Raw genomic sequence first — 21423 nt, forward strand, 5'->3', positions numbered from 1 at the left:
ACAGTACACGCGTTTTTTGATAAAAGCGGTTCAGAAATTGCGCTACCGTCTTACACAAGAGCGTGTCCAGAAAGAAGGAAGATTGGTACCAACCCCTCCCTCAACAATAACGATAATCGCGTGTCATAACGTTTTTTTATGCATGCTTGTACATAACAAAATATTCCGAATGATCGATTGAATATTTTGTGAAAATATTTTATACAAAGAGAACATAATTCTATGAATAGAAATGACTCAACAATATATTATACTACAAATGAACTGCAATTGAAAATATCCAAAAGTTTTTACTGGAGTTGTAACTTTGCTGTTATCATAACTGCAACATATTAGGAGGTAAATATTCTTTACGAATAATGTGAATTTTTTGTAAAAGTTATTTCAATTAGCAAATACTCGGTCTGTATATTCGCACACAACAAAGCTGAATCGGTGCGCCCTCCGACCACCTTGGGCTCTATCGATTGCCGCTCATCACTGGGAAAGCAGTTTTCAGGGTCAGCCCGCCAACAATATTTTATACACGCCAGTGCACTTCCCACGCAACAACCCTTTTTTAAAACTCCTATTTCTCCTCGGTCGTCGTATCCAACTATAAATTATTTTCTGTTATTCTCGCAACCTAAGCTCGAATTACATACGGATTCGTATGTAAAATTTTGCAAACACATAGAAGCAAAAAAAAAATGTGTATAAAATAATATAAAAATGTAAAGTATACATGTATTGTTTGCGTTCAAATATACTCGGTAAATATATGTTCTGTACATGTGTATACAGTGCGTTATAAATAACGTTACAACTAAAAAATAAAATTGTGCTGTTTTTCACCGAGCGAGTAAGCATAGTTTTCTCTAGTCGAAAACCTCGTCGTGATCACATTCAACTGGCATTTAATCGTATCGTCTCGCACAGACAAGGTAAGCGCAGCAAATCATTCAGTAATTAAAATAATAAATTACATTGGTAATGGCGTGTTCGTTTGCTATAAATTATTTTTTACAACAAAAAAAAAAAAAAAAAAAACCGTTTTCTTTAATTACTAATTTTAACTGGAAATGTTTTTACTCGAAATCTGTCAAAACGTTAACAGACAAGTGTGTCGCTTGTTGTTTTCAATTCAACAATGAATCCCGATCTCGATATCGACATTGTGCGCTCATCAAAATAGACTCGTTTTCAGTTATTGCTCGTTTTGAGAATGGGCCTTTTGCAAATTCCCAGGAAAAAAATAAAACCCTATCCAACTGCACGCCCCAAGCATTTATCCTAACGTCATTAACGGCTGGGCGTTCACAACTCTATCGACTCGTAAAACTACCACCACCACCAATCGTTTTGAACAATGTATAATTATTTTCCGGGCCCGTACCCAAAATGATAACTCTCGTTAATCCGCAAAACACTATCATTTGTACACATTATCGTCGCGTTTGTTATTATTTTTAAAACGTCGTCGTTTTCCTTTGTAATTCGGTAATAACAGTGTTGATTCCACGAAATCGGTACGCGCGATTCATCACCGCGCGCCGGTCATCGTTGCCGTCATTGTGTGTAACTGGCACGTTTAATTAAAAGGTCCGCTCTTTTTTTTTTTTTCGCCCCTTTGTTACGTTTCACGTGTTACGGTCTCCCGGTCGGCGGCGTCCGCCGTGCAAGCGACGGCCACTATCGGCGAGGAATGCGGTACCGACCTCTGTGCATTTCTGGGTAAAAATACTATAATATAATACTACACGGCATTATGCGGAGAACGCACGAGGTTACGGTGGAGGCGACGGCGGGGGAAGCCTCACGCGCTCACAATGAATCGATGGCGCCAGACCGTTCACAATGGGCCCGCCGCCCCCGGAGAGTGGAGCAAATTAGAACCCCGTGGCGCGCGAGGCTGCGTCGCGCTGAGCTATTAAAAATAATAATAATAATAATAATAAAACCCCATTTCTGGGCCGGCAGTCTTGGAGAAAAGGAGTCGTGGTGGGGGGGCACCGGGCGCGTTACGTACGCACGACCGAGTCGGACTCGTTTCGATCAACGGTTTTTTTTTTTTTTTTTTTTCCGAATTCTTTAAGCTCGTACAACTTGTCATCGTGTGTGACGCGTTTTTTTCTCAAAGTCGACGGCTGGAGTAGTTTTTTTCACAGCGTAACACTCGAGTGTCACGACCGCGTGATCAACACACGGCAGTGAAACGTCCCGTAGAAAAGCATTGCACTAAGCGCGCGCCGGACGTCAAGTAAAACAGGTTGACGACTGTTATCGTACGGAGCGGAGGAGACAACTCGAGGGGAGGTGCTCGTATAATCGGTTATATTGTTAGAACACAATGAAAAAAAGAGACGCTATTGTCTCAGGCGCTGTTAACGTGCCAGAACCATTTTTATCTCTTCACTGCGTCCTACTAGTTTTAATACGCTTCTCGAGGTGCGGTGTTTATTTTCTATAAATGTTCTCAACGGGTTATTTGACAATTTTTGTTGCCCGCATAATAACTGTCGGTATTTTGCTAAGCACAGCAACTGGAACCATTAGATTCGATAAGTGCAACAATAGCAATATTTTTAGAGAAATCTTACAGTCTCAGTGATAAAAAAAAACGGTTTGCTCGAGGGATAAATTGCACACTAAGAATGTTTTTGTTTTCAAACTGCTGTTCTCCGGATAATTGCAAATTAATATATTTATATTCAGCTTTCCTTGCACAATTTCAGCTGCTAAATATCAGTCCCTTGAGCGTTCCAAAGTGCGAACATTTTGTACTCGTTCGTCCACGTCACAGTGTAACTTGAACAATTTTCCGAAAGGGGCTACGGATGAGTGTTTTTACACAAATTTTTTTTCGCCTCCTCGCTGCTAGTCGTTCTCACATAAAATTTTATTTATTTTCGGGCTCTAGATGGAGGTAACTCCTGTGGCAAACTACTCGCGGCTCGTGTAATGATTCAATTAATGTCGAAATAATTATATTCATTTTACGAGTATATCGTGCAAACGAACGTTTTGACTCGACACATCCGTGTGCGTCGCCTTCCAGGGAAATGATCCCCCCGAGACGCGGCATTTGTTCTCATTAGTGAAAATTCATTAGTCTACTGTTAATAACGTCTGCAACGTAGTCGGACTGCGCCCATGTAATAATACAATTTCAAACTAAATGGTTAATAGTTCGACGAACACATGTCGTTAGATCTGATAGTTAAATTCAATAATAAAATTGCATACCCAGCCGACACAAAACAAAACCGTAAATATAATGTGCTATTTTTGTGCGTTATTTAATCCAAGTAATTTTATATGGCCCAAGAATAAACCTTTTTATAACTAGCAATTGTTTTTTTTTAATGTGTTTTTTTCTGTGTCAAAAATAAAACACAAATAATGATTACATATTTTTCAAACTCCATTATATTTTTATGCTAATAATCCATTAAAAAAAAAAAGAGTAAATACATGAGTAAACAAACAGTAATATAGATACAGAGTTTTAAGATATAATACAACTCGTTAGAGTCAATACCGTATAAATTTAAGTCACTGATTATGTATTAATAAAATTATTTGTTACATTGTGTTGACATGAGTTACAACAACATATTATTGAAATAGAAATTCATCGATACTGAACCGTTGGAGTTTGTTGACGCAGTTTTGCCGTACTAAATTATTTCTAGTAAAGCGATTCTCTATTTATTTTGAGCGTGCAAACATTTAATTATAAACTTAATGTAATAATGGATGCGCGAGACATATGATAAATTAATGTTTTAAACTAACAGATCAACGTGCACCGAACGAGTAATTTGCCCATTTTCTTATCTATTCGTTTCACAATTATAAACTCGAATAATTTGCTACAAAAACGCATCATTGAGACGCACGGTAATCCCTTACTTGCAACTAAAAAACAACAATCTCATTGCGAATGAAAAGACGGCGGGTTTTTTACCGTGTCGGACGTTGTTTCGCGCGGAATTCTATAAACTTTGTGTGTCCAAACTCGTGTGTTTTTTTTAACATTAATCGCCGCGTGCCGTTTATTTACCGACGACCAAAAGCTTGCCGGTCAATACAAATCGTGTAAACGCTGCCAATGAACGTTAACGCCAATGAAGTCGATTGTGTGTAACGATATTTTGGGGGCGAAACGTATTAGTAGTAGAAGCGTTTCAAAGTCAAAAGTGAACGTTTGTCTTGGCGTACCGTTTGTCGCACACGATAAACGCCATTACGGTGTCATTGTGCCAATTTAAACGTTATGCAATACAGTCAAAAGGGCAACGGTTATAATTCGTTNCGCGTACCGTTTGTCGAACACGATAAACGCCATTACGGTGTCATTGTGCCAATTTAAACGTTATGCAATACAGTCAAAAGGGCAACGGTTATAATTCGTTTTTGCCGGTTTCATCTCACCGCCGCGTCATTAGCAGTGTTCATCTCGGCGTACACCGAACACGCCGTTGTCCCCGTGACGGATCGCGTTGCCGTACCTGTTGTGCTGGCGCGGTCCACTTGAAATACCGCCAATTTCGTCGTCGCTCCGCAGTGCTGGCGCACAATAGACGTCCCGCGAACGCGTTCATCGTAATAGGTACACACATAATAAAACGTACATTACTATATACACGAGGGCCGCGTTATGTACGCGGAGGCGGCGTCGAGTATTATTTGTGGCCATTATAAATAATACACACACACACGGACGAGTAGTGAAAAGGGACAAAGAAAAATAATACAGTCGCGTAGTGTAGCGCCGCGACTGATCCCATAGAACAACCTGTGCGCGTAAACGCACCACCTATACGGTTGTAGTACGTATATAGCGATACAATGGTAATAATGTGTACCGCGTCACGCCGGTGTAGTTCCAAATGTAACAACAAAACAGTGGATTCGATACCTGGAAAAAGGGAGTAGATTCGAAGATGAAAAAAAAAAAAAATGATTTATCGGAGGGCCACCGATAATGGAATCGTTTTTCTCCCCTTTTACCCGGTTATCTCGTTCGGGTGTACCCCCCTCTTACTGTGCGCCTATTGAACATTTTTCATAATTCACTGTTTTAACGCGTCGCGCGGACAAAAGGTGTCGGAGCGCCCGCCGCCGTTATTTTCACACGAATTCTACCGATTTCACACCTTGCCTTTCAACAGGCCATAACCGAGGGAGCGGAGTCGCCCCCGCCAGTGTTGTGCTCAGCGTTGTTAATCTCAGGATTTCCACACATTGTGCGCAGTGCGTGTCAACGGCGGAAATCGTAAAAAATCGTTCTTCCCTACGACGATTGACGTGTGCAGTTTATTCGATTTTTTGAATTTTACACGTGTGCGCATTTTCACGTACACGAGGAAGTTGTCGACCGCAAGTGCCACACAGAAAGCCAACGCGTCCGGCACTGGAGAACGACAGTCGTTTGCGGTCTCTCCGGCACAATAGGGTCTCATTTCCACATTACGCGGCACTGCGTTTGCTGTACAACGACAAAAACATAATAGTACTGCAACAATAATAAACGGCAAATGATCGAATCCCATTTCCGTCGTGGCCGAGTCCGTTAGGTTTTAAAATATGTTACATTTATGTGGTTTCCCGCGGAGTTCTAGCCATTGCGTTCCGGACGTTTGTTTACTAGAAAATTGTCACACAGTGTTGTTTGAGCACAAGATGTTGGTACGCAAAAGTCACATAATGTGAAGAACAGCATACACTCAGTTCGTCGAGAATGGAAATTAGCAAAGCGTGTAGTTCAACATAAACAACAATGTTGTTGGTTAGAATTGAAAAGTGAGTTCGTAGCCGAGTTGGGATAAAAAGCCGCCGTTGTCGCCATCAGACGAGTTTTTCGCATTGTGTATAATACAATAACAATCGCGTTCACCGTGTTGCGGCGAGTCACTGTCATTCACAAAACTGTGTAACCGGAGGCGGTCCAACAAATCGCTTTATTAACACTCGGCCGCCGCTATCCGGCCGCTCTACTTGAAATTATAATGTACTCATTGTCAGCCGCGTTCGATCATATTGTACGGCCGTAGTCGTCTTTGTGGTGTCTCCACTGAATCGCGTTCGTCATGGATACAGGTGCCCTTGAGCAGAGCCAAAAGAAAGAGTGTAGCCGTCGAGAAATGTTTGGCTTTTTTTTTTGTCGCGTACCCTCTGAAAACCCATTAGAGATGGACGACGCTATCGAGCGCAATTAGATGACGATGGCGGACGTCGATGGCGCAACGACGTGATATTTTATTTTTGTTTCAACGCGGCTCATTGACTGTACACATGTGACTAATGGCTTGATAATCATGTTATCGTGTATTTGAGTTTAATTATTATCATTATTATTCATCGTTCGCACATTGAACGCGTAACATCCAACCGTCGAGTGTACAACAATATTGCCACACGTACACGAGACCGCAGGAACGGCATTAGGAGGAGGCGTTCAGTTTATGAGAATACGTTTCGCAGCACTTGATCCGTCCGTAAATGTTTAATACGGCAATTAAACGAGGAAAAAAACCCCAACGGAATCCAATTATTGTAGTATCGTGTCGAATTGGAAACGTTTAATCTCACCGTTACCTGTCCATTGTAAACGCAATGGCTGCCGTTGTATTTCATATTCTGTTGGATGTTATGCAACGCGTTTTGAATTTTAAATACAAAACGTCCAACACTTATCGTTATTCGTCACCGTCGTCTATTGCAATAATCGTTTTAATTGCACCGCATTGGTATTTCTTCTAATTTTATCAACGAGTCCATTAAACCGAACTGTTAACGATCGGTCAACACGGACAATTAATGCGAATCGGATACATGTGGAATTACAACATTGCGTTTTTTAATACTCGCAAATAGAACGTAATGGTTCGACATTTTGTTTGTGAAATCAGACAATTCTATGAGGTATTTTTTTTTTTATAAAAACTCTTTTGTTCAGTTCATCCAGAACAGTTCTTTTAACTTTAGATACTATTCGTATTCTCGAGACATCGGTATTTCATTTGAATAAAACAATCAATCCTATTATTTGCTGGCCGGCACTGAAAGAAATGACTAGCAATACTTTTTATCTTTTACTTAGTACACAAAGTCTGCGGCCGTTGTGAAACAAATGTTTACTAATATACTGTGTAGGTACCAGTCAATGACTTTTCTTGATATTTATTCATACTCGGTGCGTATTCGACTAAAGGATTTTAGTTTAATTTGTATATTTTATTCATGAGCTGTTCATGCAATACTGCAAGCATTGCTAAGGAAATAAATAGAAGACAATCGTGAATGTTATTATTTTTATCTGTTTGAGCTGCGGAGTAAATTGTAAACACAAAAAATTAAATAACAAGTCCCGTAAAAATATACCAAGCTGGTAAATTTTAAAGAATTGTACTTGTTAAAAATTATGGTAGTCCTACTTTTTAAATGTACAAAACGAGATATATAATTAAATTGGACTAATTTATCGCGAATATTCTATTCATTAAATAATTTTTTTTATTTGAAATGTTTTGATTTCTGTCAATCAGCTTGAATCATATCCAGAGATGATTCTATTTGAAATGTGATTTATTATTTAAGTAATTATTCTGTGGATAATAATTAAAAAAAAAAATCATTCATTTATTTTTCAATGTTGACTATCATTAGTTAAAAAGTTTTTACATAAAAAATGTTCTACGTAAAACATGGATAAGTAATTAATTTCAGGTAAATATACCCCAAAAACACAAGCGAATTATAATAAATTTTGTTTTCATAGCAGAAATTGTGAATACAATAAATTCATTTCAAACAATGTTAAGTACAAGTGATCAATATTTATTATATCAATTAATTGTTTCAGTAATAAAAATAAATAAATGACTTTATTAATTACACCTATCGTGTAATAATCCCGGCCTCAGCTGGGCTCTGTAAAAATAGAATAAAAAAAAAAATTCCGATAATATTGCGTAGATAACCACGTTCGTATATTATTTTTTTATCGTTATGACAAAGGTGTTAGAGTGTGTTCACTGCGTTGTTTATATTTTTCCTTATCTTTGGGTTGTCGGGTATTCCGCCAAGTCATCGTCGGCCATGCGGGGGAGTTGTGAGCTATAAATAATAACATTGTGGAGTTTGCCGTTCACGAGAGGGACGGGCCGACTTGTTTATAGAATTTTTCGCCGCGTCAGGTAACTCTTTCTTTTATTATTTAATATAAAAAAAACCGTGTATTAAAACAACATAATGGTCACAACCGAGAGATAATTTGATTGAGACGCGTCCAAGTTGTGCGCTGGTGAATGAGCCGTCGCCGCGTACCACCGGCGCAACTTGGTATTTCGGTTACGGCGTACGGATCCACCTGCTACGCTGCGACCGTAGTACGCGCCGCGCCGTCGTGATCGGCCGGCACAACAGACAACGGACGGAATGCCGTCATACACCCTCCTCTCGTCGTCCCTCCAGGCGGAGGAGCACACACACTAGAGCTCGTCGTACGTTTAAAAAAATGCGTTGTGTGTGTGTGTGCGCTCGTTGTAGTATTCGGACACGTTCTATAGAAAAATATCGCCTCCTCCGCCGCGCGCACCGCCCCCACCACCACAGCCAGCCGGGACACGGGCGCGCAGTGCCTCCCACCCGAAAACTGGACGGTCGTATACGCCGTCGCGTCGTGTATTATCCTCTGTGTAATCGTACATTTGCGCCGCGCACCTCCGCCGCCTCCGTCCGTATTTTCGCATGCGTTGTCACTACTACACTACCACCAGTGTAATAATACACTTTGTTCAATCCGGGAGCGCGCACCGTGTGTACACCAAGCGGTCGGTCTGTCTCTCTCTCCGTCGCTCGCATCATTTCTCCTCGTCTCGAACCGCGAGCCGGCTCAGCGCCGTCCGTAGTAGTAGTAGTAATAGTGACTAGTGAGGTACCGACCGAGTGTCAGTGTGTGCTGTTTGTGTGCAACGTAATCGCCTTCTCGCGCGCGCCGCACACTCGACCTTTTATAATATTGTTTTCAATTAATATTCAGAACTGTCTGAATTTAACCACCGCTGCCGAAGTTTTTTAGTTGTTTGCCGGTCGCTGTAATTACGCGTGCACCCGACGGAAAATGCTTATCAGTCTTACCGGCGCACAAACCTACAGAACATCAGGTAAGTTTCTATGGTTAGAATTCATTTGAATAACTTTAATACGCGGGTTTCAATCTCGATTGTTGTTTTGAATTTTAAATTTCTTTATGCCGCTGGTTGTTAAAAAAAAAAAAAAATTACAAGCTCCACTCGTGAAATCGGTGCGAAAACTATGTAGTAATCGCTAACCTTGGACTTGATTAAATGAAAAAAAAAAAAAAAATTTAATTCAGATTAAGTTTTTTTACCGACGGTGCGCCGTTAATTTTTTTTAATCACACAAATTAGTGACTCGAGCTCACATGGGATGCAACTGATGTGCGTGAATTGTTTGGTCATTGCGATTGCGGAATAACAACGTTCGCAGGATGCCTTGGGCCCAAGGGTTTTCTACTTTTGTGTAAATATCGGCAAACGCTTTTTCGGTTTAGAGGTTACTAATTTTGTAATGTGTCGCAGCAATTTTATCGTTTAATTCTGACGAGAGAAACGAGTCGTACGTGTCGACGATAATAAAACAAAGAAACGATTCGTTTGTTTTTCGACGGCATGTTTTCCGACCGGCCGTAATTTATCGTTACGTTAAAACTCCAATGATATCTTGTGTTTATTTTAAAACTCGGCTGGTCTCTGTAGCTCACCGACACGAGAATAAAAATACATCATCGGTGTGCTTTTATCTCGAATTTGCCCATCTCTTCGGCTGTGTCCGAGAGCAAAAACATGTCCGTTGGACACGGTCGGCACATAAACGTAGTATCCCAGATAAGAGACATTGATAAGGACTGGGACCCGGTGGTACCGAACGGTCTGCCCCGTACGATATTGTGCCGAATACGCACAACTGTTTTGCGCTGTCGGTTTTCACCAGAAGTGGACAATATAAATTTTTTGCTTTTGTTGTTATTATTGTGTTTTCAATGAGCATCGGCCAAGAAGCCGGCAATTTTTTCTTCGACACTACTGTTTGACGTTATTTTTTATTCTGCCAGTTTTTTCTCTTATGTTCGCTATTCTTCTATTGTTATTATTATTATTCGACATTTGCGTAAATTCAAGATAAGCGATTACAAAATTACAGTTCGCGAATCGTGGCCATGTACAAATTTTAATTATCAGCATGCACGTGTCAAGAGCGATGACTTTTTTTCGTCGTTATTGTCACACTCGAACACACTATCGCGGCAATAGTAATAAACGGACATGGAACACAACATTGTTGTATCATTGAATGAAACGAAACTTATCAACAAAACGCTAATAAACCGCTTCGTTTCCAACGCCGAGTTTATTTTTATTATCAGCGCTGTCGAACTGTCCCGTTTTCCCATTGACATCACCGGTGTAATGAATCATTTTTTTAGCCGATCGCGTGGAAAATAAATACACCATATTTTTAGACCTCCGATAAGCGACCGTAGAATGTATTTTTATCGTAATTTATAATTATTTTTTATCTGTTGTCAAACGTGTCGCTGCACTACTGCCACGCGTTCCCCACAAGATATTTCCGACAGCGTTTCACGGATTCAAATCGATGATATTTTATAACCATCGCTCGTCAATAGTCTACCGTTGTCCAAATTATTATCATTTCTTAAAACGCCTTAGCAAATTTTATCGTACATAATTTTTATCGCTCTATTAACTCTTGTCGTCTGTTGTGTGTGTTTATCATGCGGTTGAACGCGTTGTCTGTATACTGCGGTGTTACACGGCTTCTCCATAATGTGCTGCTGCTTTACGTTTCTTTCAGATATGCCTACGCACATCGGGCCAGATTTAAAAAAAAAACTGTGCAAATGTAAAAAAATCCATGTTAAAAATATCATTTATAAGACTGGATTTTAATAATAAACATGTTGAACCATTCATAAATATTATTCCGAGTTCGAATGTTGTTTATGCAGTGATCCACATCTATGTAAAATATTGACTTGCAAAAACAAAAACCAAGAGCATTTTTATACACTTTATTGTCATCTATTATTGTATTGCTTGTGTACCAATAACACTACTGTATTATACACCCATAAATAGCTTAAAAAATGACCTTCCAGAATATTATCATTTTAATATACTTTTGGAAGTAAAAATGGCGTATAAATTAGTTCAAAAATAACCGAAATATTAAATTTAAAAAGAGATATAAATCAAGTTCCGAGTTCCAAGTCAATTATTATATTTTAATTTAACTAAAAATGTATATACATTTTTAATTAATAATCATTTGTAACTAATAATAATTGATTATAAAATGTTTAAAATTATGATAAAAGAATAGAAGTATCTAAAAAAATTAATTAAAAATTTAATTACTACGGATTTATCTTGTAATTTATAGACAATTTATTATCAGGTTTATCTTTGAATGACGTACAGGCACAGTGGGCCTATTATTTACGAAAGTGTTCATAAATTTATAAAATTTATAAAACACTATTAGATGTTATCATCCTAATAATATGCTGTTAATGGTCTAGACATTTATATTTCATGTTAATGGTTTTCAATAGCCATTGCAATGCCTTGTAGTAAATTATTTGTATTTTATCAATACTTCTGTACAAAAATGTTCGGATTGAGTGACTTCACGAACCAATAACTCGATTTTTTAAACATTAAATAACCTTTAAATTGTTTTTCTATCAGAATTTTAATTCTGACTCGTTGTACTGTAATAAACAATTTCATACACACACACGCAATTTACAGTGATTTTCAGACGATTTTACGAAAAGCGGCAGCTAGTTGTGCTCTCCGTTTCTTGTCGAATAACCTCAAAGTTATATTGTTTGGCTTTAGATAACCTATGATCCATTTGTAAACAAATAATTTGTTTTATCTGTTTCAGGCGTATCTCGTAATTCACAATGATCACTAGTGGTCTCGTGGTGGACGGTGTCGGCCATGGGTTGCCGACCCATCTGCCGTATAACCATCCCGTCCACAATCGTATGTCGTATATGGAACCACCGTACTTGAAAGCCGTACCGGTACCGTCGTCACAATCGGCCGAACCGGTGGCCTCCGCTACGCCAGAGTTCCTCAGGCCCCTGCCAAAACCGGCACCGGTGAACCCGTTGAAAGTTCCCCGGGCCTCGAAATATCCTTTGTCATCGGACGGCGGCAATTGCCGTCCGGTCAACTTGACTCAAGCCAAAGAACCACCGCTGTCGGAACATCTCAGAATGGACGACCGGCACCATCCGTACTCAACCATGTACGGACACCCCAGACTGTACGTGAGCGCATCGCCGTATCATTCGTATCCAATGCCTGCGCCTTACGGGGTGTATACCAGCCCGTACACGCCCGTCGTGCCCAGGGACACGAGGCACCATCTGATGCAGCCGCCACAAGAACGCAGGTACCCCAGCCCACCGACCAAGAGCAGTCGCACCAGTCCTCTATCGTCGCCACCGGAACAGTTCAAAGTACCTAATGGAAGAGATAAGTCAGTTTCACAACAACAACCTCAACCAAAACTGTTGCCGCCGCCTCCGCCCCCAGTACTACCCCCACCAGCGGTAGTGACCACGGCCTCAGCGGAGCCCCCATTGAAAAAGATAAGGACGACGCCCGAACCGTCTTCGCCACCGGCCAAAACGTCCAACTTTACCAAAGGTTCGTTAATACGGCTGGCCAACGGGCATATCAAAAAAGTTGAAGACATGAGGACTGAAGACTTTTTGAGTTCAGTTGAAAACAGCGATAAGCACCGGATAGATCCCAGCACGGTGGTCAGAATCGAACCGGTGATGGACGCGGCCTCTGCCAAAGGGAGCAGCATCATTAGGATCACCCTCAGTTACGGCGACCAAAGAAATCGGGTAAGAGCCGCCTAACAGTTAATGTCGTTACTCGTTATATTAAGGGAATTCCTCTGCACCGTATGTATCCCCGAATACGTGTGAGTTTAGTGTAATAATAATACCGTGTTATCTCTGCCGTATTGGTTTTATGACGAGGGGCGGAGGAGAGAGCCACATTAGTATGCGGTTTAACGAACTACTCGCGGCGTTGAATAACTTCTGGAATGTGACCAAGACGAGCGTATAATTTTTTATTTTATCACGGTCTGGGCGAGGTGTGCGCTCGGAAGGGCATGTGAAGAAGAAGAGGCGACGGGCATGAAATCGGCGACCTTGGGCGTCGTCCGCACGGAGAGGAACCTCGCGCGCCGTCGTCCGCACCGACAAGAGTACTACAGTCATAGTAGTAGTTGTATGCGTATTATTGTAGCTGTTGTAGTTGTAGTAGTAGTAGTAGTAGTAGTAGTAGTAGTAGTAGTTGTAGTATAATATGTCGAGTGACATTGTTCCGGAGAGAGAGAGACTGGTTCTGGTCGAACAAGTGTTGAGAACAACTCGACGGAGTTTGTGGAGGCGGCCATATTGTGTGGTACGTACGAGTTGACCATATAAGTGCGCGTGTCTGTTACACACGCGTTCTTGGAAATTCTTAGACTCGGCCGGCCATGATACTCGTCCGCATGGAATATCGTTCCGAAGCATTTGTTTTTTAACGTGTATTTTTATTTCAACGCCGTTTTGTTCGCGCGGAGACTTGCGTAACTCGTTTGGGATAAGACGATCGCCGTCAGCGTACGCGTTTCGTGAATCGAATTCAATTGGATTAACTAGCCCGCGTGCAGTCACCGTAAGATTGTCGATAGTTTTTGCCAACGTGTTGTCATTGTTAACTAGCGCACAATTGACCGGCCAACAATTTCGATCATACGCTTCTCTGTATATTGCCGTCACGCTTTGGTATCCGTGTGACAATTTAGAGAGATCTTATGTAATAGCGCACAGCGGCGGGAGCACGTGGGAAATAAGAGTAGAAATTTGTATTGCTATCAATGAATAATGTATACCGTATGGTACCATCCGGTTGATTTATCATTGACCACCACCAGATTTCTTCCAAAACAAAGATAATTTAGAGAATTGTTTTGCTTATTTCAGTAGTGTTTATTTGCTGATTTTTCAGGGTAAAATATATTTTGAGCGTACCCCTTATAAGAGTGACATCTTATTTTTTTCAATTGGCAACATAGATATTTAACCAGTTCGTATAGTAAAAAATGATCACAAATTTTCAACCATTAGTTAGGAAGCCTATGAATATTTTTATACTTTGACGGGAAGAGTAGCGCGGCAAAGCGATGTGTGACATGAAAAAACAACATTTATCACATCTCTTATCAAGTGTACATTTAAAAATATGAATAATTTCCGAAATACCGTTTAAAAGTCGTTGTGTCGGTCAATCGTTTTCTTCTCAGTTGTATCATTTCGCTTTGTATATAACTAATAAAATATACATGGCGTAATCAATAAAAAACAAAGTCGGTTTTTAAGTAATAAGGGAAAAACGTAACAAATATGTAACCGCTCGAAAGTAAACAAAATCGAAAAAAGTTATTTTAAAATTATTATCAATTCAGAAGAAATTCAGCGGTCGACCGTAACTCCTTAGGAGTTGTGTGTCTGTTGTTGTCGGGTACAATTAATTTGGAACGGCCGTTTCTGCGCCGATTGGGAATTGTAGAGAAAACAACAGTTACAGCTATGCAACAAATGCAATATAGTTTCATGAACGACGTGTCACGGAAAATTTATTCGTTTTTATCTTTCTGAGTAGAGTTCAACGCAAAACGTTAGTCACCAATACACACACTCGAGAGCGCATAATTTTTTTTCGACGTGAAATTGCTCGTTATTGTTAGAAACCGATCGTTGCGAGTACAGTGAGAAATGGTTTCGTTCGAATTGAAATAATTTTGATTACATTTTATCAGCGGAGCCCACGTTCCTCTGCGACGGAATTTGCCTCTTGTAAACGCATTCATATTTTATGAACAGCGTGTGCAGAAGCCAAACTATATTGATGTCATCGTCCATTCAACGTGTAACGTATGGAAACCGTTTGCCAAATGTAAAACATTCCCTTCGACCGAACCAATTGTCAATCGAAAACGAAGTACAACGCATCGCCTATGGCCAAATGTATTGACAAACATTAATGTGATTTTTCATTTAAGATTTGTGCATAACGTTGACGCCATTAATGTGTTACACAGCTTATGCGCCCATCGTTTTTTAATGATATTCGATTAAATTCGAATTGGGTGCCGCCGCCACACTCGCCTTAAAATATGTAACACTATTTTCAGTACTACTGTATTTGTTTTAATAATGGTTTTGAACGATGCATATTATCATGCAATCGTCGGCTCTATAAAATCTCTGTAGCAACAACAATGCGCGCGCATTGCGATATTATCATCGTTCAGATTTAATTGTTAATTAACACCCCTGGCCAGCGTAACGCCCTCGCCCGCTCCTCCATATTATATCGGACCGCTCGTTAACAATAACCGGTCAACAATGTGGCGTGTAACACATTATTATTATTACAACAATACCACCGTGTGCAGTGTACGACGGAATGCTGCGCCGTGCGGTGTCTGCAGCAGCATTTAGTGCGCGCGCGCGCGCGCCCAGTAGTAGGAGTCATTAACGAAAACGCATAAATTTCATTCAACAACAATCCTAATTATACACCGATCGTTGTTGTTTTGCTGGACGCGTCGTTACCAGTTGCCACCCCCTCCGTTGCCTTTAGAAACGCACTGCGATCGGCCCGATTCAGACACGACTTAACGGGGCCGTGTGGAGTAATTAAAAGCGAGCCGAGGTATGCGACCGCCGTCGTTTTCTCCGGCGGTTGGCCCCGCGGCGTTCGCCCGTCGGCTGCTCCGTACCGAATACAATATCGTACACGTTCTTCTCGGGCTACCACAATACGCCAGCCCCTCCTCTCGTCGTCGGGATTCCGATTGTTGTTCTATAACAATGCTCGTTTTATTTTGTCGCCCGTCCTTTCTTTCACTTCCCCAGCGCGCACCAAACGGGTTTCGTGATGTCCATGAAAGGTAACGTCGTACGGCGGCGGCGGACGAGCAGCCGTACGCCGAGATATAAAAGACACGGTGCGCGTCGTCCGAGCGGCGGAGAGTAGTCGTAAGGATTTATACGCGAAGAAATATAAAATGGACGTCAGAAGCGCGCACAACACGAGGAGGCAAAGTGAACGGGCGCGCGTGACTTTTTATCGTCTGAAGGTCGGAATGCAGACGTCGGTTGGAAATGCTAATGTCTATCCGTACGCGTCTTACGTGCCACGCCGCCGTCTCCCCTTACAGTTCGTACTAATGACGGTGTTTATGTGTCGGTGAGCCGTTTTTGTTCCATTCCACCCCCCCCCCTCACCACAAACACTTCACGTCCGCCTCATCGACAGTCGTTGTTTAAGGGTCGACCGCGGCGCTCTGAATGAACAAAGGACGTTGTGGCGGGAAAAAGGGTGTGTATGCGGTGCATTCGATTCCGAGAAGCACTCGCCGTAAATCGATAACGCCCAGTTAACAAAGACAACAACAAACGAGTTCTGCGGTCGCGCGGCGATATATTTATATATTTTTTCTCTCTATTTATTACTTAGCAAATCACAACCGACAAACTTTCACGCGTGACCCACAAAAAATAGATACTGTTTGGATACAAAAATTAGCGCATGTGTGCGCACCGATAAGAAAACACAAAGCTCTCCTATCGGCTACGGTTTTATTGTTATCGAATTGGGTCGTGCCGTCGCACGAAACGTAATTTCTGAATTGTCAATAATTCAGTCGTGTACGCAAAAAAACGGCCAAGTCGTGTGAACTTTTTTCGGACAGTGTGTGTAGTGAGCGCGCGCACACGCCGTTTTTCCGTGAGCTTATGAATCGCGCGGGGGCGTTCATTCATGTATAGACTCCGTTCGATTCCGCAAGACCCGTGCCGTCGCTCAATGGCGGAATTCCCTTCGTTTTTCGCGCCCCTCCCGCGTTCCCGGGAAAGCGCAGCAGAGCGTCATTTCCAGTAGGCGCGCACGTTAACCTGTGGAAAACCGAAGTCTGCAAAAGAACACCACCCAATCCGTAGACCTCAAAATTTAAGCGAACGAAATCTGCGAAAAACACGTCCACCGAACTCTGTGAAATTATTCGTCGTTTATCAACTTTATTATTAGATAGTCGTTTGCAAGTGGGCGAAATTTTGTGTGTACATGTTTGTGTACACTCACTGGATGGTATCGCGTCGTACAATGGCCTGACCTCGACGACGTTGATGTTTTTCGCTTAATCGATTCGCTGCTATTAGTTCGCCATTCATAAAAAACAAACATTTGGCATTCAACATGTGTTTTTTGTTCCTACGCGTTTGTTGTACTCTAGAAGAATTTTCAGTATATCAAATATTTAACGAATTGTTTGACACAAAGTAAGCTTCTGCCAAAACCGTTTGATGTATTCGCAGTTTTTTACTCGACCTATGAGGGCTGTAACTCTAAACGCAAGTTTTCTATTGCCGCCGGTCTACTTATGATGGCGAATTCTCTCGGCGTTTTCCGACTATAGTCTGTTTATTTGCTGCCGGTTAAAAAACGAGTAGGCGTCTGATGGATGAAGTATTGAGCTAGCCGTGTTATCGATTATCACTGTTTACACGATAGGCCGCGTCTGGGTTTGCATTGAATTTGTGGAAAATTATCATCGAGTGTGTTCATAACGGTTTATATTGTGCAGATGTAATTACTACCGTGTACGGTAACGGCAATGCGATACAGTTTGATTACAAGTAACAATACAGTATGAGATAACTAGACTGACTGAGAGTATTCAAAATATTTTATTGTAATTTTTTTTTTTATGTTGTGTTGATATCATTGCTGACGAGTCAACTGTTTTATGTATAAAACAAATAAAGCGAAAGCAATAAAATACTAACTAATTATACTGTGCGATCGAAGGTGTTTTTTTTTTTTTAATACATTTTTCTTCGAGAAAAAAACTCCATTTTAGTTAATCCGCAGACATAAACTTCTGTATAAATAACTTTAGTGTCAGAACGTTCATCTGTTGAAAGACTAGAGTTGTTTTTCTCTACAAACAGATCGGGTGTCTAGGAAAAAAATAACTTGTCCGAAATAGTCGTGAAGTAAACATCAGATGAAAATATGATAATTGTTGGACTCTTCGCCTGATGAATTTTTTATTAGTCACCAAAAATGAATATTATTATTTATTTATTTGTTAGGGTGTTCGCAGTGAACGGCACGTGAATAATTTTGTTTTGAAATACGCGATTTTGATCTCTATAATCGTCGATAGTTTTTTTTTTTTTTATATGATCGTAGTACGTGTTCAGTAGTAATATATCGTCGCGAAGCCAATCAAATCTGATGAGTGTTTTTTTTTTTTTTTCATTCGACGCTATCGAACCGTTCTGTTTTTGTAACGTTAACACGAATCGAGTTCATGATAATTTCAGTTTAAATGGGACGCGTTAAATGTTCGTTTAGGAGGTGTACAGATGTGACCCAGACCGTGCAATTTTTGTGCATCGACCGTCGTGTGTTCGCTTATGATAATGAGGAGGAGGTACGTGAACCGCTGAAAAGTTGTGCCGACCAGGGGCGAGGCCGCGTCCGATCGCATTCACGGCGTTACACTTGTACCGGCCGCTGGCCTTTGAGCCATACGATTAAATTGTCCAATTTACTATTATTAAGTCGAGTATGCGTTTTCTCGCGTGTACATGAAGTGCGTGCATGTACCCGCGGCTGAAACGCACTAAGCATATATGCGGTCTGCGCAGCACGGCAGTACCACCACCGACCGGCGGTGGGGGAATTTCGTCCTTGAGGCAAGGCAGGGTCATTACTAATGTAGGCTAACGTATAGTTGTAGTAGGATTTTACATTAGTCTCCTCCTCTCACCTGTCGTCGTCTTCGCCGTCGGCCCCCCGTCGTAATGCCCCTTGTCCTCATCGCCCGGATTGTGTAGAGAGAAAAAAAAAAGTAACGTCGTGTACCGTCCCCCGCGCTCGTTTGTACCCGTCCATCGGGTTTCCCCTCCGCCCGCCGGTCGGCCGGCAGGTTTGTTGACCTGTTGCGCTCTCCGTAACCAGTGGCCGTCGACTCTAACCTCCTCGTGCTCATCCCGATCCGACTCTGCCCGTAATGTTTTGTTAAATCGGTGCACGGCAACGCGTTTCTCGTCCGTGTAATTGGCAAAAACCAAATCCTGTTCCGAAAGTTGGCCTTGCTGGAGGACGTTTGTCGGGCCGGCGCCACCTTCATTTCCGTCCAACGCACGTTTACGTCATTGACCATAACAAGAATATAGCGTGTACTCGAATATAAATAAACGACTATGTGAATTTAATGCGGAACGAAAATCCATTTCATACTAATCTCGACACACGGTGTCTGAACGTAAAAAATAACACAAGTTTAATTGCTGCGAACGACTGACACGATGCGTTCCAGCAGAAATGAGTGGCGTACCCCCTTGTCCTCTGCCGGCGACGCACCTCTGCGTGTCACGTTATAAATAGACGTGGGAGCGTCGTTGACGAACATTGTTGCCGGTCACAAAAATTGATACTATCCAATACTCGTATAAGTATACGGGTGCGCACCGTGTTATTATGGACACGTTAATCGCACCGTGCTATCATCGGCGGCACAAGTGTCGCATGTAAAAACTACCGACGGTCGCGAATTTCCATAATAATATTCGTGCGTCAAAAAAAAAAAAATAAATAAATAAAGAGCTCTTAATATTTTGATTTCGACATGACAATGTAGATTAAGGCGCGCGCGAGGGCGTTCTTGGAATGTTGAATTAATCATTTTGTTTGCCATCAGGTCGGAGCGGACAACAAAAGGACGTTGGCGCCGAGCAAGTCGCACCAAGTGGAGATGGAGAGCGGTGCGGAGCATCCTTATTTCGTGTTCGGCCGTGGCTGGGCATCCTGGAGCCCGTCCAAGACGCTGGCCAAGTACGGTCTGACGTGCCAGCGGTTGCAGGTGGGCGACGTGTGCGTTTCGCTGTCAAAACGTTCTGACGCGGCCGCTTACGGTAAACGGAGACAGCAATTACCGGCCACCAACGCTGGCCCTCTACAACAGCCACCGCCGCCCCAAACACTTCATCATCATCAACAGTCGGCCGGCGACGACAAGAAAACCGGCGGCCGGAACAAGAGACGGTGGTCGGCGCCAGATCCTGAACCCGCTACTTAATAACGAAATACCGCGAAAAATTGTCCGATCGATATTATTTTGTTATTATATTTTTTCGCCTTTACATTGTTTAAATTGCCATCCTCCCCCAACCCAAACTCGTGCCCTTCGTTGAGTGTTGATTGAATGAATAAACGTTATGGCATTCAGTGCGCCAAGAAATGTAAATTAAAACAAAATATTTCGCCACCGCGAAAATGATTTTTCTTGGCTTTTTCGAGTGTGCTGTTACTGTCATAACATTCTTTTAAGAAAGAAATCGGTTTTAATGTACACAGTCCGCCATTTGTGATTTCTTTAGTCATAAGACGCGATAAAAAAATCAAGAGTAAACGTTACGACAATTTCATAGATTATTTTTGTAGTGCCAAAAAAAAAATAAAGTAAGGAATATAATTACAAACTTAGTTTTCTTACCGATAGTCGTCAATAATAGTATTATAAATTATGTTCAGTAATTTTCCCGTTTGAGTTGTTCATAAATTCGCTTTTTATTATCAACCTGTTTGGTCTTGATGAAATATCAAAATAAATTACAGCTGTATAATTTTGTTATATATAATAATAAGATAGACCTATTTTTATTTGTCGTTATATTGTTAAAAATTCAACATAAATTTAAATATATGTTATACATAATATGTAATATTATAATCTGTTTAAAAAAAAATAAAATTGTGAAAAATTTATAAATTTTTTAAATATTGTATAAAATATTTCTATTTTAAAATATCAATCTCTATTTTAATGTAAATTGGATACAATCCTAAATGCCATACAGTTATGTGTTATTATTATTATTTATTATTATTATTTTATTACTATTATATTATTATTATTATTATTGTGTTTAAAATTTCCCAGTATTTCAAAAATTCTAAATTTTATTTTCTGGATTTAATGATCTCAACGCGCGTAAATGAACAAATTTTATAAAAAAAACTATTTATTCTTTTTTCTCAATTTTTTTTTACGCATGTGATATTTTTAAAAAATGAGGCGAAAATGACTTTTTGATTTATGTATTTAATAATATAGTTAAATTTTAAAGAATATTTAAAGTTTTATTTACTAATATATACGAATGTTAAACTCTCAAGACTATAATTAAAAAATTATAAACTATATTTTTTACTATGATAGTTTCAC

The 21423-nt window shown here is 40.7% G+C and overlaps 1 protein-coding gene across 2 annotated transcripts; it reads left to right on the forward strand.

The window, feature by feature from the left end:
• Positions 1 to 830: 830 nt before the first annotated feature.
• LOC126907748 (ataxin-1-like) lies at positions 831 to 20657 on the forward strand. Of its 2 annotated transcripts, none has more exons than XM_050689331.1 (3): positions 831 to 923; positions 11986 to 12964; positions 19897 to 20657. In XM_050689331.1, the coding sequence occupies exons 2-3, from the start codon at positions 12005 to 12007 to the stop codon at positions 20272 to 20274; spliced, it is 1338 nt and encodes a 445-aa protein (XP_050545288.1). In that variant the 5' UTR covers positions 831 to 923; positions 11986 to 12004; the 3' UTR covers positions 20275 to 20657. The 2 variants fall into 2 exon arrangements, with proteins under 2 accessions (XP_050545288.1, XP_050545287.1); XM_050689330.1 differs by lacking the exon at positions 831 to 923 and adding an exon at positions 8681 to 9152.
• Positions 20658 to 21423: the final 766 nt, after the last annotated feature.

Source organism: Daktulosphaira vitifoliae, unplaced genomic scaffold (genome assembly GCF_025091365.1).
Source record: "Daktulosphaira vitifoliae isolate Bord-2020 unplaced genomic scaffold, ASM2509136v1 Scaffold_5, whole genome shotgun sequence".
Taxonomy (NCBI): Eukaryota; Metazoa; Arthropoda; class Insecta; order Hemiptera; family Phylloxeridae; genus Daktulosphaira; species Daktulosphaira vitifoliae.

Excerpts from the sequence above, each read along its gene's own strand:
- LOC126907748 (XM_050689331.1), top strand. The coding sequence starts at position 12,005 with ATGATCACTAGTGGTCTCGTGGTGGACGGTGTCGGCCATGGGTTGCCG. Across the intron at positions 12,965-19,896 it reads ACGGCGACCAAAGAAATCGG|GTCGGAGCGGACAACAAAAG; the intron begins GTAAGAGCCGCC and ends GTTTGCCATCAG.